General features: G+C 41.8%; 2 protein-coding genes across 3 annotated transcripts in view; both read left to right on the top strand.

Annotated features, from left to right (window-relative positions):
• Nucleotides 1-1,861: 1,861 nt before the first annotated feature.
• On the top strand, nt 1,862-5,781 carry LOC135483935 (nucleoredoxin-like). Its single transcript, XM_064765008.1, has 7 exons — nt 1,862-2,158; nt 2,527-2,784; nt 3,056-3,260; nt 3,984-4,072; nt 4,375-4,474; nt 4,860-4,960; nt 5,584-5,781. Exons 1-7 carry the CDS (start codon nt 1,862-1,864, stop codon nt 5,779-5,781), a joined length of 1,248 nt encoding a protein of 415 aa, XP_064621078.1.
• Nucleotides 5,782-7,965: 2,184 nt separating this feature from the next.
• LOC135500560 (thrombospondin type-1 domain-containing protein 4-like) overlaps nt 7,966-16,098 on the top strand; it is a 44,353-nt gene continuing 36,220 nt past the window's right edge. For both annotated transcript variants that reach the window (XM_064792096.1, XM_064792104.1), the window contains exon 1: nt 7,966-8,564. In XM_064792096.1, the coding sequence (XP_064648166.1) occupies nt 8,539-8,564 (26 nt within the window). In that variant the 5' untranslated portion in view covers nt 7,966-8,538. The remainder of the gene's footprint in view (nt 8,565-16,098) is intronic.

The raw sequence follows: 16,098 nt of genomic DNA, 5'->3' as shown, positions 1-16,098 counted from the left end.
TACCCCCTTGACCAAATTCTCTTCTTTATTCGGCTCCTTGGCCCATGCTATTCCCAACGCAACCACGCAAGTCCCACCGACAGCCAAAAGCCCAAATGCAATATACATTAGTTTCTGCATAGCTTCTGCCTTGATGCTGATCACCGCCGCTATGTTTTTCATCATGAACCTTGTGACCTCTGACATCAACGCATCTACCGAAGAAAAAGATGACGCTGCCGTATACTCACGCGAGATATTTCGAGAACGGAAGCGGCCGGTATACATATACATCACTTTGATTTTCTTGTTCATTTTAATTTCGAGCAGTAGCCATAACTTCTTTGGTAACTTACTCCCGGTGTATGTTACGCTTAATCCAATTGAAACAGACGAGAATTCAGCATCAGATGTTTCGATAGTATTCTGGATCATCTTTATAGCGAGTAGAGCATTATATTCACTTGCGAGACGTCATTTCAAGTCTCAGAAAATCCTCTTTATGAGCGTTTTGTTCTGTAACTCGTCATCCGCCGTGTTGCCTTATTCGAACACAGACATAACTTACATGTGGATAGGTTGTTCTCTAATGGCGCTAGGACTTGCTCCTATTCTTCCAGCATGCTTGGAGTGGGCGAAAGAATGCTTCATCCTGACAGATGTTCGCATCTTCACTCTCTTTACAGCGGCTGTCGTTGGATATTCATCATGCGCAGCTTTGGTAACTTTTCTCATGGTAAAGTCGACGCATGTTTACATCTATTTTACAATAGCCATGAACATTGTCCTGTTGGTGATATTTGTCAGTCTGGTGACTTTGCAGACGAGGGAGATGATACGGAATGACAGAAAAGATAATCTGCTTGGGGATGTGGAGGACGAAGAAACATCTGAAGAGATAGAGGATAAGTATCCATGATACAGATAACTCACTTCCCCTTGACGCCCAGTTTGACTGAAACACCTTAGATCATCAATATCATGTGTGCGGACGGCTAAACCTGGTGAGGATACTATGTTAGTATTTAGTCACTGTTAGAGATACCGGTGTGACAGCGGATATAGTCCCCCTGGAGTCATAGTCCGGTAGCATTGTATTTGACCAATTAAGCAGCATGATCTATTGTACCGCTAACCCTAACCAAAACATTTAGCAATGCGGGCTATTGTTACACGGACTATCAGCCCTAGGACTACTATCCCCGCCACACCGGGAGGTTGCCTCCCCTCCCACTGTTTTCAAAGGCAGCAATATTGCTTAGAAAGTTGTAAAATCTGAGGCAAAAGATTGTCTAAAACAACATCGTAGAGATGGAGTCGTGTTGTGAGCAGGAGCATCAACGGACAATGGAGGATCTTTATCAGTAGATTTCCTAGCAATATGTATACAATGTATTATCATAAGTTTTCATATGGTGTAGCAGTACATAAATGTACATGACATGACTGGAATTACTTTGAAACCCAATAAAAAATGGACATGATTGAATGCATTGTCTATACGAAGATACGTCATCTTAACCATAGTACCATGAGCTATGTGCATGTCTTGTTGTTAATGTCCAGTTTCTAATGTGCTAATAGAACGTTATTATGACCCTGTTGTTTATACATGACAATATATGACCAGTACCATGACGTCATCAACACTGTTTGGCGAGAATCAAATCATGTTCGATTAACGCCTCCACGATTGCCCAATGACGAGCCATCATGTCTGTAAATAAATACTGTAGATAGTTAGCTGAGGTTATATAAGTATTCCCAACAGAACAGCTTCATAAGTCAAGTATCGATTGGTTACGAAATCAGACATATCGTGAAGCGTACGGGTCAGATTTGACAGGAGGATCTAGAGGGAAGCGAGGAAACTGCTATCAATATGTCTGCTCTTCAACAACTATTGGGCGAGTCCGTCATGGGCAAGGGAGAAGAGCCCGTCCCGGTGGAATCCTTCGCTGGGAAAGGGAAAGTGGTCGGGCTTTACTTCTCTGCCCACTGGTGCGGACCGTGCCGAATATTTACCCCGACTTTGGTCAAGTTTTACGAGAATTTGAAGCTACAGGAGGACAAGCGGCTTGAAATAGTGTTCCTGAGTTCGGATAAAGATGGGCCAGCTTTTGACGACTATTGGAGTGAGATGCCATGGTTGGCCATTCCTCACGGGGACAGTAGAAAGGTAAGGATTACTCTTATCTGTCTGTAAAATGTTTATACCATTCTTCTGTTTCGAAGACGACTCCCGGGTGGCGATTTAAAGAACGGAAGGCCGAAGGTTCGAGCCCGTAAGTTCCGTTGGTAACGTGTAGCCGCCAGATAGTTTAAAATAGGGTACAAACTGTCTTCTTGCAAGGCATTGCCAGGCACTTGGCATCGAAGATTGGAGTTTAGGAATAAAGAGTGTCTCCAGCCAATCTGGCTGGCCCTTTAGGGTGATACCGTAGCAAACAAATTTCACTTTTTTTACACCGGGCATCTCCAGTTCTGCGATGCGTTGTGGCAATGCATCGAATATGAACATCTCTTTATCTGCCGCTCGAATTTTAGGAAAAGCTATCGCAGAAGTACAAAGTGAGAGGCATTCCAACGCTGGTGTTTTTAGATGGCGAGTCCGGGGAGGTGATTACTAAGCAGGGGAGATCGATCGTCAAGAGCGATCCGGAGGGTGATGACTATCCGTGGGCCACGCTGAACTTCACGGAGGTCATGTGTGGGACGAAACTTGTCAACAGCAAAAAGGAGGAGTTCGACGCTACCGAGGCCCTAGACGGAAAGGTTAAAGGCCTGTATTTTTCGGCCCATTGGGTAGGTCCAGTCATAGTTAACAGTAGGCACATGGACAACTGCCCGTGCAGCCCTCCAAAACTGAAAAAAGTGCAAAACTTTATTTTCAGCAGATGGCCAATTTAATCTCGGTGTGTCTCGGGCGCTAACGACCTCTTCTGAGACGCTCACGGGAGAACTATCATACGGCTGCTTGTGCAGAACCAATATCAAAATGCATGTAACGTTGCAGTTCAGGTTTTCTTTCTTTTAATTAATGAGCTTACGATAATAGTTTCACGCTCTCACGCAGTGTCCGCCATGTCGAACGTTCACCCCACACCTCGTGGAAACGTACAACAAACTCCGAGATGATGGTAAGAAGTTTGAGATTGTGTTCATATCATCCGACAAAGATGTGGACTCATTTCAAGATCATTTGGAAACCATGCCTTGGCTCGCTTTGCCCTTGGAGAGCCAGACAAAGAAGAAACTAGAGTTGTTATTTGAAATTGATGGTAGGTATTGAAGACAGCGACAATAGTCTGAGTGATTGCGATGTTTAAGTAACTGTAGTGGTGGCATCATTCCTACTAGCCCAGGCTAGAGGGGAAATTCCCTTTAGCTCAGTCGGTAGAGTGATGGCCTTATAAGCGAGAGGTCCCGGGTTCAATCCCCGGTTGGACCTTGATGTTTTTCCTCTGTTACATTTGGCGCCCAACGTGGTAAAAGGGTACTAATAATTTGTTTAGATGCTGGTGTGTCTTTGGATAATGAATTAACCCTTTGTATCACGGAAGAACCTGGTTGTGAGGACACAACTTTCCCGAACAGGGGGAGTATGTAGTGGTGGCATCATGGCCCAGGCTAGAGGGAAATTCCCTTTAGCTCAGTCGGTAGAGTGATGGCCTTATAAGCGATAGGTCCCGGGTTCAATCCCCGGTTGGACCTTGATGTTTTTCCTCTGTTACATAACTGATACAGAGCTAGCAGTGATTGGTTGTCTAATCAAGGCTCGGTGTCGCAAACAAAAACCGCTTGGTTAAACTTTAATGGCCAGTGTTCATTATGAGCCCTTTTAGAATAGACATTGATACCTCACTGTTGGTCTTTTTGGTTGTCTAATTAAGACTGTTCGGGTAGACCTAAAATTCAAGCATTCGATTATTGCAACTGTGGTTTCACAAAGTGTGGTCGAGCATGACCTTTACAAACATACACGATTTTCCCCCCCGTTCCAGGAATCCCTATGCTGATTCTCTTAGACGAAAATGACCAACTGTTAACGCAGAATGCGCGGAGGGCAGTGGAAGAAGACCCAGATGGAAAGGTAGGTCATGGTCATGTTTACGATTACGCTCAAGGTCAAGGTCAAGGTTATATGGTCACGGATATGGTCAAGGTGATCGTCTCAACTCGGAGTCATCGTCAAGGTCATGTGCGTTAGCTCTTGACTCTGTCAGACATACCAGCGTATGCTGTACATCCCATACTCGAGAGATAAACATGCTTCCAGTTATGGGTAGTGTTTCCTGTTCAGATGGAAATAATCATATGGCGGGGAGTGAATGTGATTGGTGAGAGACGTGTTTACAGATTACCGATGTCTTTACCCCTTTTTTACTTTTCTAGGAATTTCCTTGGTTACCTAAACCTTTGAGCAAATTAGGAGGCGACACATTCGAGGCATTGAATGATGACCTCTGCGTGTTACTAATCGGACAAGAAGAAGGTTAGAGTTTATTCTTGAGCTTGAATTAAGTTTTTTTATATATTTACGAAAATATTTGACTTTGATGTCGATATCAACAATAAGTGACTTGCTGCAAAAATTTTCCAATGATTGGGATTGTCATTTTTGCACTGCCAAGTAATTATTAGACATCAAGGAATGCATTTTTGCCTCGCCCTACAAAATAATCGATCATTCTTCGGTCTCAGAAAGTGACGAAGATGGTGACCAACATTGGACGATAACATATACATTCTGTGCAGAGGACTTTAAAATTCCTCGATAATGTTTCCAGGAGACTCGATATCCTTCAACACCTGTATTCTAGTCAAATCACTTATCGCTCAAGACATTATAAGGTATTTGTAATTTGTTTCCATTTCAGATATTGAGACGGAGGATGAGCTGAGAGAGGCAATGCAAGGTACGGCCGAGAGATACTTCAATAAGGAGGGGGCACCATCGTTCTTCTACGGATCTGCCGATGTAAGTATAAATCAGCAACAATGACGGGTAGGATTCGACTATTAACATTGTGACAACGCATGCGTCAGGTTCGACTTTGCCGACATGAATCGTACAGGGCATGTGACATCTCGATATACAGTAAACTGCGATGATTGACCACTACCTGCAAATCAGAATCGCAAGCTTGCTGACAGGGCCCCATTGCAGGTCTGTGTAATACATGTATCACTCGCAACGACTGTGTTATCACACATAGCCAGGTACAATTACTTCTCACCTCAGGGACACTGTGTAAGTAATTAGTATGTGACATCTCAGGTGAAGTTGTAAAGGGGCTGTTTTGATCTTGCCACCATGGAGAGAAAGGTTTGTCGTTAGAAATGCCACCACGGAGTGCGGAGATTTCTCTATGAGGGGCAAAATTAACGACTAACCCGCCGATACCGTAAAGTAAGCTAATTATGCTGGGGAATCACCTGGGTGAATCAACAACAAGCTCGTCGAGCTTAGCCGAGGCAAATAAGCTCACAGAGTAGTAGTAAATTCAGCCACAGGTGGCAGAGGAAGTCTACAACTGGCTACCTCTCTGATGTGTTCTAGACTGTTGATGACCGTTAAGTCAGCGGTTTTTTTTCTTTTAGGACGCCGAAGATGTCTTGCACTCTCTTTTTGATTTCATCGGAATAAAGGAGCCCCGGTACCCAATGCTCCTGTGCCTCAACCTCCCGGAGCAGTGGAAGAATGTCCAGCAGGAAATAAGCCTCTCCAAGGAGGTGATCGAGGCAACGCTCTCAAAGTACGATGAGGGAAAATTGGAAAAGCAACCGCTTCGAGAATGAGATGACATTTCGGCCCTTCTAGAAGTGAAAGCGCAAGAATGACTCAAACGTTTCCGGTATTGCACATTGCGAAAGGTGTTCGTCTCTCCTTCGCATTGAAGTACTGACTCTTTTGTCTTTTTTTACGGAGTTGTCAGAAGACTATAATTTTGAAATTGTTCATTCATCAGACTTCTTGTAACTGCTTTTTAATGTGAACAATGTGCATGAGATTATTACGGCGGTTTCTTGACGCGAACTCTCGCTACATGTGGCGCAAGGCACCAACCCTAACGTAGTAATGATCATACGGTGTAGTTGGCGCCACAAAATCACGGAAAATGTTGAAGCAAATGGCCAGATCGGAGAAAATTCCGAATTTCGTTTCAGTTGCTGAGGCGGTGCAACGAGGTCAGCAACAGCAATTATGAAACAAACGTCTGTGCATATTCTGTCGTTTGCTCTCAAGTGGGTTCCAGAAGGACCTTCAAATGAGATGACACTATCTAATATAAACCTGAGGTTAACAGAGTTGTGAGAAAACAAACTATGTCATTTCACAATATGATAAAAATATCAATAGCACAATCATAAAAGTGTGTCATTCTATCAAATCATATTTTACGCTTGACATATGCAATTACATCAACAATTGCCTGGGACAAAATATAAATTGAGACGAAATCATGATGGTACCACATGTAAATATCACCAATGATTTTCTAACCTTATTCTAGGCCTAACCGTGACTTGTAAATAATCGTATCGCGCGTCTTATTTTTGCGACATACACGAAAATCTGGCATGTTTTCATTTTGGTGGATTACGATAATTTCCAAGAAATGATTTTCATTTTTCTTGTCAATAATTCAGATATAAAGCAGTGCGAAAATTTGTTTGATATCGTGTCAGTCAGGTAATCATGTTTTGATTGCTATCAGTAAACACATTAGAAGAAATCCGCGTGTAATGATCATGAAGACAAATATCCTGTTCGCGATCTTTTGTTGATAGCGTTGTCTTGGTGGCGTCTGCGAAAGTTCACCTCATCAAACTAGTCAGGTGTGATAGTCTAAAATGTCCCGACTGGAAAAGTGTCCGTCCTAATTGTAAACAAAGGAGAGCAAAAACAAATATGTCAAGCTGAATATTTCGATAAAGTTCTTTTGGACATACAAGTAGTTTATAATTGTCGATATAAGAGCTTTTGCCCTGAAGCATTTTGTGTATTTCTTTTAATCATTTCTAACGTCCGTCGTGATTGAAACTGTAATTCGAATGGCTTTCTTCATAAAACCTGACATGAAACATTCGACGGGTAAACAATGACAGGTACGTGAAAGAATTTGAAACATATTAAAGTTAAACCGGATTAAAATTTCACGAAGAAGGGTTTTGCTTGTTGAAGTAAGTATTTCTTTTACTTTTTGACTGAGAGAATTGAATTTGCCGACAAAGCACTTGAATATAACTGTTATGCTCGAAAACTTGAAATTCCTTGTAAAACGCGCATTAAATTGAAAGGCAGTTAATCGGGAATTCTTTCTTTGCTTTTTTATCATGGTCTGGAAGGGGATTACGACTTGGTTATTAGTGTGTTTTGACAGGTCAAATCTGTTTCATTTGAGGAAAGGCTTTTGGTTTAGCGATTAATCTTTGGTCAACGGAACTCCAACCCTAAACAACTCATATCGTGTTTTAGCAGATATTAGTTAGCAGATATTAGAGTACTCCAGTGTCACAAAACGCAAATTGTTCATTTCTCAATTGACCTTTTGTCTTATGACCAAAATATTTGCTTGGATTCAAAGTGTTTTCACGAGAAATCGTGGTGATTTCACACAAAAATATGGAGCAGTTGAACGATACGTTATGTAATTTCATCTGAAACTCGAGGAAAGTCCGCAAATTTCACAATATACATAAAATTACTCTGCCAGAATTCCGCCGATAAAGCATTGGCACGAACGATCCTAGGAGCTAGTGAGATACTGACATAAGAGTAAAAAATCGTAAACTGATAGCATGGAAGGAAATGCTAGGGTAAGGTTATGCATAAGACAGTACAAATCCTGCTATTACGTACTGGAAATAACCCCAACGTGAACAATAAACTCACGCTGAGTGACGACACGGACTGCACCGCCTGCTGGAGTGGCTTGATTTATTTGGTCCCACTGGCACACAATCAAACTCAACTCTGTTTCGGGCTACATCACCTATTGATCTGCAAATCCAGACAGGCTGCAGACAAGCAGTGAGCCGAAATCTGATATTCAAATTATTGTTGGTAAACTAGGAGGCGAAAGTAAGAGGGACGGAGTTGATACCGGGAAGTACAAACACCGTATGCTGTATTTGGTCTTTGTGCGATCAACGGATACAAACAGTTAAGACTTAATGAGGCATTCTGACGACCTTCTGCAAACCAGTTGAGTTAACTCAAAAACATTTCAGGATTTGCCTTTTGATATTTGGATATCCCGCCTAATTTGGAAAGTGATATATTCACCACAGTCATATATGTAGATGTACACTCTAGTCTGTTGGACAGGTTTATTTATAAGCTGTGGTTCGCGTGGAAGGCCCATGTAGTTTATGTTTCGGCTTGGCTATTGGTGAAAGATATATGTTTGTTGAAGGAATCTTAGGAAAATACTCACACGATTAGACGAACATATGTTAGGAAATATTGGACATTCGAATGACAAAGACTCAAAGCTGCGTTTAGTATGCTGAAGGATTAGGCGATTTTTAACTGAACTATAATCAACACCAATGGAGAGCCCAAAAGTAAATCTGAGGTAAGAAAATAATCATTTAGCATGCTGATATTACTTTGGGGGAAAAGCTCTATTCTATTTAGATATTCAGCCAACTTAATAATGTATTTCGAATAAGACAGAGTGCGACCACATTCACATTTGGCTTTCGACATACTAATATCCTTGACTTGCATCCTAAGGCAATTTTTGAGACAGTCATTGATGATCTTTCCTTTGGTCAATAAGTATTGGTATGAGTGTCTCATCCTGCCTTACGAAAATCATGCAGGCCTACGGTTAGTACATGCAATGCGGTGTTACTGAAACATATCGCAAAGGAATTAGAATCTGTCATCACCCCAATACAAATGAGTGGGCTTTCGAAAAAGTAAATTTGATTAAGCCACCAAACCTAAATATTTCATGACAAGCGTCAAAGGAACTGTTTGCACAATCTGAACATTGGCGATGGTGAAGAGGTGGGGCGGGACTGTTTCAAGTTATATGCTGTTATGAGATTAGGTCGACTACAAGCTGATCTTAGCTATACAAATGTGACCTATTCCTGGTCGGCTTTTGCGTGATAGAAACGATTTTTTCTTAGCAAGGGTTTATTCAGAGGAGAGACCCTGCTAGCTATAGTCACTAGGCGCCTTCACATAGGCAGGCAGGTGGAAAGTTTACAGCACGTCTAATCGACTGTCTTCAAATAACTGCAACTATATATATTATTGGCGGTGGTTTTGGTAAACATTGGCAAATACAAACCTATACCGCGAATACTCTACTGAAGTTGGTGGTGAAAATAGCCGCTTGGAGGATCCGATCCAGCTTCGAGTTCAATTGCCTTGAAGGGAGGTCATTTTGTAATCGAAAACGTGTCCTTACAGATGAGGCTCACAACTCTGCCATCGAATCAGATTAAGATGTCATTGGCTACAGTAACGCAAACGCATCAGATAGGCTCTATGGTAATTTGATAGCTGTAACAACGACTTATTGTCTTGAGATCGATGACCAATTCCACTAAGATCTGGACGAGACGAAAGGAAGATTTGGAATGCATCAGCCTTTGAACAATCACCTTGTGGCATCTGAGGACATATTATACAAACCTTTCCTGTCACAGAATACAATTCCCGGAGAGAGTTGTGGACCTATATGGCCTTAACTAGAAGAATTAGGATCAATTTACGAACTATGAAATATTTAATGGAATTGCGATGTGTACCAATGCAAAAAGGTTTTGCACTCATGATACAATACATCAATATTTTCCTTATTTTCTTATGAAAATATCTCAAAACGTATTTCGTGTAGCCTAAAGCCTTACAACGATCTCTAAAGAAGGATTGGATTGTGTTTTACAAATAGAACATCATGTTTTACTAGATAATTGACGATATTTTATTGAAGGTCACCGAAGACTTCTTATCTAACAGCCTGGAGCATCGCAGGGGTTACCAACGTCCGACTATTGCGCCAATTTCAGAGAAATACGGGCTCGTAATCGAGATTCCGCCATCTGACGTTTAGCTGTAGTATGGGAAGGACTTTCTCGGGACGTTTATCATGATCTCCTTTGAGCGATTTTCTTTCTATGCACTGCAGACACATCATTACTCAAGTGGGTACGCGGATCGGGTGAGACAGGAGACACGATATAAGCATTTCATTGTGTTCTAACTCTATCCTGAATATGTGGCGGTTTCGCATTTCCTCACAGATTTTAAGGGAACAAATGAATTTGTCATCGGATAGCATTGAATACTGTATCTCAGACCTTCACTCACCTCCCCATCACGGCTTTACCCTTGGCTATCAAACTCGAGCATTAACTGATACAAGCCTCACAATGGGTTACCTCACAGAAACGGTGTCGGTGTGCCCTATTGTAAAAGGGTACACAATTATTCCATTAAAGAGGGTCTAGAATTTCCCCTAATTGGTTTGATTCGTCAATCATGAGTTCTACACCGTGACAGGACTTGTCTTTGACATGGGCAGGGGATAACCGAGGTCACCATGACCTTCTCATCTGCGCCGCACCGACCTTCACAAGGTCGGAGGAAATTGTGGGAATTCTGCTAGGGAGTGCAGTGGTGAGAGCATCGGCAGTGAGGTGTATGACCCATCAGAGGTCCTACTCCTTGTCGGGACGCAAAGTGTCCTAGTATTCTGTTCGGTTTTATCTGTGTTTATGTTGCAAACAACACAGTAGCTTCTGGTGATCTTGCTTCACCCCAAGCGTGTAGCTGTTACCTTAATGATTAAGCCACAAGTAATCGCTATTGTATCACATACTTCATTGATACCTTCCTTATCTCTGGCGTTGGCTTACCTACCAGTAACAGGCCAAGCATGTTGAAGTATATTTCCTGATCCTTTTTCTGATTCAGCCACCAACAAGCTTATCAGATTCACCAAGTTACTTTCAGGGGGAATTCTGCCAAAATTGCACATTATTTTCTGATTTCCAATCACGTCTTGTAAGAAGGCACAGTATTCTCGGCAAGAAGGCCTACTGGCAATGGGCCATGTTGATTAATTTACCTTAACTAGTTTGGCTTTGATTGCACTGATCGCGTTTGCTCAACGTACAAGAGTAGGGTTCTCAGGGTAAAAAATGTTTCTTGAACATTGGTGGTATAATTCTCTAAGGTCACAATGAAAAGCAAGCGTTCTGTATAGCCGTAAATCAATCATACTTCATTCGCCTATTTGTCTTGTTCCTGGAAGTTTTCATCAATCTTATCTTTGCATCAGCTATTACACTTTGATTCCTGTACCTTAACCTTTCGGAAATCGGCGAGTGATCAGTCAGATAAAATACTACATGTACTATTAGCAATTTAGAACCATTGTTCACCGATATCGGCTGCACAAATAGTACAATGGCTGTACATTACATGCACTTGCTTTCAGGCTGTCGGTGTAGCAGCCCCCGAAACCCAATATAGACTGGATGAATCTCACCCACGGTGCTTCAACATTAAAGCGCCGCGCAGTTCATAATGATGTAGAGGAATATCGCATTGTTGTTACATGTATTTTTTTTTACAAAACCGGGAAACAGGATACTCGCTTGTTTTGCGCCAAGTACCCACTAAGTCATCTTCACTGCTGATCTGACATCCAAGCATTCCAGTTTTTTAAGAACCTGCATGCGTTTTCATTGTCCTGCCGTCTGCACGATATATTGTACGTACGTATACCTATGCATCTTCAGGAAACAAATCATAAATTCGATCATGGATACTGAATGCTGATTTCAGCGATAGTATCGTTGTATTAACTTACTGTTCGGGTAACAAAACAGGCATATGAGAGCAAGTGCTACGAAAAGACTAGATCGAAAAAAATTAAAATAGCAGGTAGATACATGTGGTAGGCATCGACATTGTTATGCATATTACATCCCGTTGATAGCAAACTAAATGCAGCCGTGCTGTATATACGAAACCGTGCCAGACAGCAGCTTATTAATATTGCACAAGAAAGAACACTCATTAGGTCCATGAAGTGAAATCTATACCATTATAAAAGTGCTTTGTGTATATATAGTGACCGAATAAAACTGACATGCAGCAAGAATCAATTTTAGTGTCACTCCGACAGCTGTAGCCTGTGATAGGCATAACAATTTGACACTTAGTCCTATGAGGTATTTCTTACTGCAGTAAGCCCACCAGGTGCCTTGTGGCTTGAAAACAGAAATTCGTAAGCACGTTCGTTATACTTGGTTCTCGTCCCCCTGATGCCAGTCAGAATCTGCGCCTACCCGGCCATGGCGAACACAAGCTTGGTCATAGTCTACATTTGCTCATGTCTAAATCGTTCAATGACAAAAAGAAGAAGGTTGGAGCGCGAAAAAGGTTCTTCCTTGCATAAGGAAGCAAAGGAGCAACTACGGAGCGAACTCGCTTGGTAACAACGTCCCAGTCAGACAATCGCTAGCTAGGGGAATTGTTGGTGTCTGCAGCCACATTACTATTGAGCCGCACACCTGGCGTAATGTAGTTCGTTGTCGCAGTGGGCAAGAGAAGAGTAAAAAACGAGCAAGACATGTGAAAGAGGAATACACCTTGGCGAATCAAATTCCGCCTTGGCCAAAGACAGCAAGAGCTGTCGACTTGTCAATTTGCCTTAGTCCCGGGCCAGAGTTATTAGAATTGGTTTGTTCTTTTGTCTGTACCTCAGTGAGCTCGATGGCAGTAGAGACATATTTAGTTGCAAGCTTCAGTATTTGCCCAATTATCTATCCAGACTAACTATTGCCATTAGAAAAGAAGGCGGACGCCATTTTATGATGGCACTCCCCGCGGTGATCCTTTCCCTCTTTAATGAATGACAAGACCGGTTGTCTTCAAATACCCCTTCAAAGGCCCTGTCCGAGCCATAAGGCAATCACCATCAGCAATATTGTTTCCAAATTTCAAGGGCCTCTCCCCCTCAAAGCCAGTCAAACAAGATGATTGCTTAATAATTGTTTACGTGGATCATCTCCCCTCATTAGTTTAATCGTTCCCCATGTGCTGAAATTACCAGGTTCTACCCCCCGTAGGTCCTTTCAATTCGAATGGCTCTGGTTCCAATCGGATTTTCTCTTTTAAGGTATAGTTAGAAAAGTTTTGCTATGCATGGCGGCAGTGTGGATTGCTGAAACCAGTATTCGAGATGGCGACTCTTGTTCGGTTAACTTATTTAGGGTGCCGGGAAAGTTTAACTTAAATATCCTCGAAATGGTCCCAACCAGTTTTTGATGTATCCACGCGCTATACATAGCCAACAAAATTCACTCGCCAAATTTGCTCACCAAAGTTTATTTTAATCCTCTGCACAAAACCAGGAGAGGCTTTCCTTTGGGAGTCCTGTCGCCATCAATGATAGTCCCCTGAGGCGCGTGGAACGAATTTGGATGAAAAGATCCTTCAGATAAGATGCGACTAATGAGGTCTTTGTCACCAAAATATTATCATAATGACAGTGGTAACATTTATGGAGACGTGTATCCTGCTCATTGAGTAAGCTAGTGAACAATTAGAGAAATGTTTACACGTTCTTTGGCTTTCAGTGGGTACCGTCAAAGCCACTTACAGTAGCGGAGTGCCTCATTGTACCAAAAACGAACTGGTAATTTGAATATTGCACCAAGGCACGGAGCATACAGATGCATTTCTGAGGGATCTTCTAAGCCTGACTGGCTGCACTTTACCCAAAGAGAGTTGGTCATTCTCCTGATCTTCAGCGACAGATACATTGCCATTGGAAATATGTACCGACTAGAAATGGACCCGTGGAGCAGTCGCTGAGTGTCTATCATGTTTCAAGTGCAGTTGGTCTTTTGGTGGTCGGGCTTTGTGTTTTCTAACTTGGCCGCTAGGGTTTTTATGCATGCATGTCAGCTTTAATGTGATATTTAGAGCAGCAATACCCTCAGCAAAAGTCTGTGTACGCCAGTGGAGTTGATGTAGTGTCTTCATCGGCAGATTTTAAACGCTAACGAGCATGCAAGAAATGTTATGTTCAGTCAGTTCAAGTGCAAGTAAGCGTCTTTCGCCACAAGCCTGAAATGAGCAACAATGGATTTGATAGGTTTTTCTTGCTTGTTTACAAAATGTGGTGGGCTCTACAACGCCTCTGAAGAATACACAGCGCACATGACCATTCAAGTTCCATGATATTACATGTACATTGTAGTACAATCAGCCATGATTTTCAAGCCATTTGTACAAGACAATTAAGCACTTCGGCTACCAATTGAACTTCAAATGTGCAACAAAATTAAATGCTCAAGATACTTAGTGACACTTCAACATTGACCTAATTGCATTTAAGAATTACTCGGGTTACTGAGAAACTCTTAGTTCAAACATGTTTGATGCATCTCGTTGTCCAGATCAAAAGGGTTTGGGTCAGAGGCTCGGTTAGCGCCTCTGGGTACTTTGTCATTGGAAGATTGTGGGTCAGAGGCTCGGCCAGTGCCAGTGGGCACTTTCAACTGGCCGTAATTGGAAGGGCTTGGGTCGGAGGCGCGGCCATTGCCTCTGGGTACTTTCAACCGGCCGTGATCAGTAGGCCTTGGGTTAGATGCTCGGCCAGCGGCACTGGGCACTTTCAGTCGACCTGAAACGACCAAGTGTGAGTATTTTGTGCTCCACAGAATGTTTTCTGGATTAGAAATGTTTTGAAGCGCTTTAAGACCGTATAGCTGTACGGTAGAAAGCGCTAATATAGATTTCTATCTTAATTTCAAATATGCTTTAATGCTTCAGGATTTGCAGTCCTCAAACACACATCGTCTCACAGATCGTACCCTCCCTCGTCTTAAGGTACTTTAATGAAAATGTTAGATTGTTTATTAAGTAAATAGTATCAAAAGTGATATGAGCGATCGATCATGGAGAATCACTCAGGGACGGATTGGTTTGTGAAACCAGCTTACACTTTTTTGGCCTTTTCTCGGTCAATTTACAACTTCCCATGCTAGCTCACTACATGTTAAATTGTTCCGTACGTAATGTATTCCTCTATTGGGACAAAACCACCTAATATTGCACATGGTCAAATTAGGTATTGCAAAACGTTGCATAATAATTTAACTACAATATGGAAAGATAACACTATTTTGTGTGCAAGTCATTCCTGAAGTCGATTTATTGCAATTTTCACATTCCACTGAATCGTGTCTGTTTTGAAGTACATAAAAATGTCGCGAATTGATTCAAAGATGGCCGCACAACAAGCGTAATTCTAATTATCCTGACATGACACTAAATGAAAGGAATTTCACAAGTGATCATACTTAAATGCATCGATCACTCTGGTATCTGAAATTGATCCCAAATATCCACAGAGCAAGCTTAATTTTAGATGTAACAACCAACATTGTGCCCCAAAAAAGGAATTTCCTCATGCCGGTATCAGAAACCATTAACATATTTTAGTTGTTTTTTTTTCGTAATCGGAATATTAGCGCAAGAATTTATGGTATTAATGTATCCCAACGACAGGCCTTCATTTTTGTTTTAATCGTTCAGGTTTCCAGTCTCTCGACTGGTTGGTGTACATGTATCTTTGATTATCTAAACCGTACAACCCCTGGTTGGATGTAGCCGACAAGGAGCATAGGCGTAATCAATAGAGGTTTGCGTTTCTTTCCGTATCAGTCAATTTATAAAAGAAGTCGTCGCATTATTGGACTTTTTTGTGAGGTTGTTGTGTCAAACAGTTTACAATTATGATAACACACTGTTTGAAATAACAGAGCACGTTCAGTTGCAGATAAAGAGGCAAGACAATGTTTTTTAATCTAACCTTCTTGTTAGAAGATAAGACTCAATTAAACAACGGAATATACTGAGAAATCATTCTTTTGCTTATAGGCCTCTGCACCTGTTGTAAACTGATTTGTAAGTTGTCTCGATTTTTCATTTGTTTTTACCTGATCTATCACAAGTGGAATATCAGGTTTACGTTCCAGGTAAACAGAATTCTGTTGTTGCTGTCTGAGTTGCTTGATACCGGAATGTATACTAAGTATGTTAGCACTAGATCACCAGACACTACCTCG

The sequence above is a fragment of the Lineus longissimus genome, chromosome 2 (assembly GCF_910592395.1).
Source record: "Lineus longissimus chromosome 2, tnLinLong1.2, whole genome shotgun sequence".
Classification (NCBI taxonomy): Eukaryota; Metazoa; Nemertea; class Pilidiophora; order Heteronemertea; family Lineidae; genus Lineus; species Lineus longissimus.
The sequence above is the reverse complement of the archived record's forward strand: the minus strand, read 5'-3'. Positions and strand labels throughout refer to the sequence as shown.

What these genes read in the sequence shown, in the direction of transcription:
- LOC135483935 (XM_064765008.1), top strand. Translation starts at nt 1,862, where the DNA reads ATGTCTGCTCTTCAACAACTATTGGGCGAGTCCGTCATGGGCAAGGGA. An exon ending in TGTATTTTTCGGCCCATTGG is followed by an intron (nt 2,785 to 3,055) that starts GTAGGTCCAGTC and finishes GCTCTCACGCAG; the next exon opens with TGTCCGCCATGTCGAACGTT. An exon ending in ACTAATCGGACAAGAAGAAG is followed by an intron (nt 4,475 to 4,859) that starts GTTAGAGTTTAT and finishes TTTCCATTTCAG; the next exon opens with ATATTGAGACGGAGGATGAG.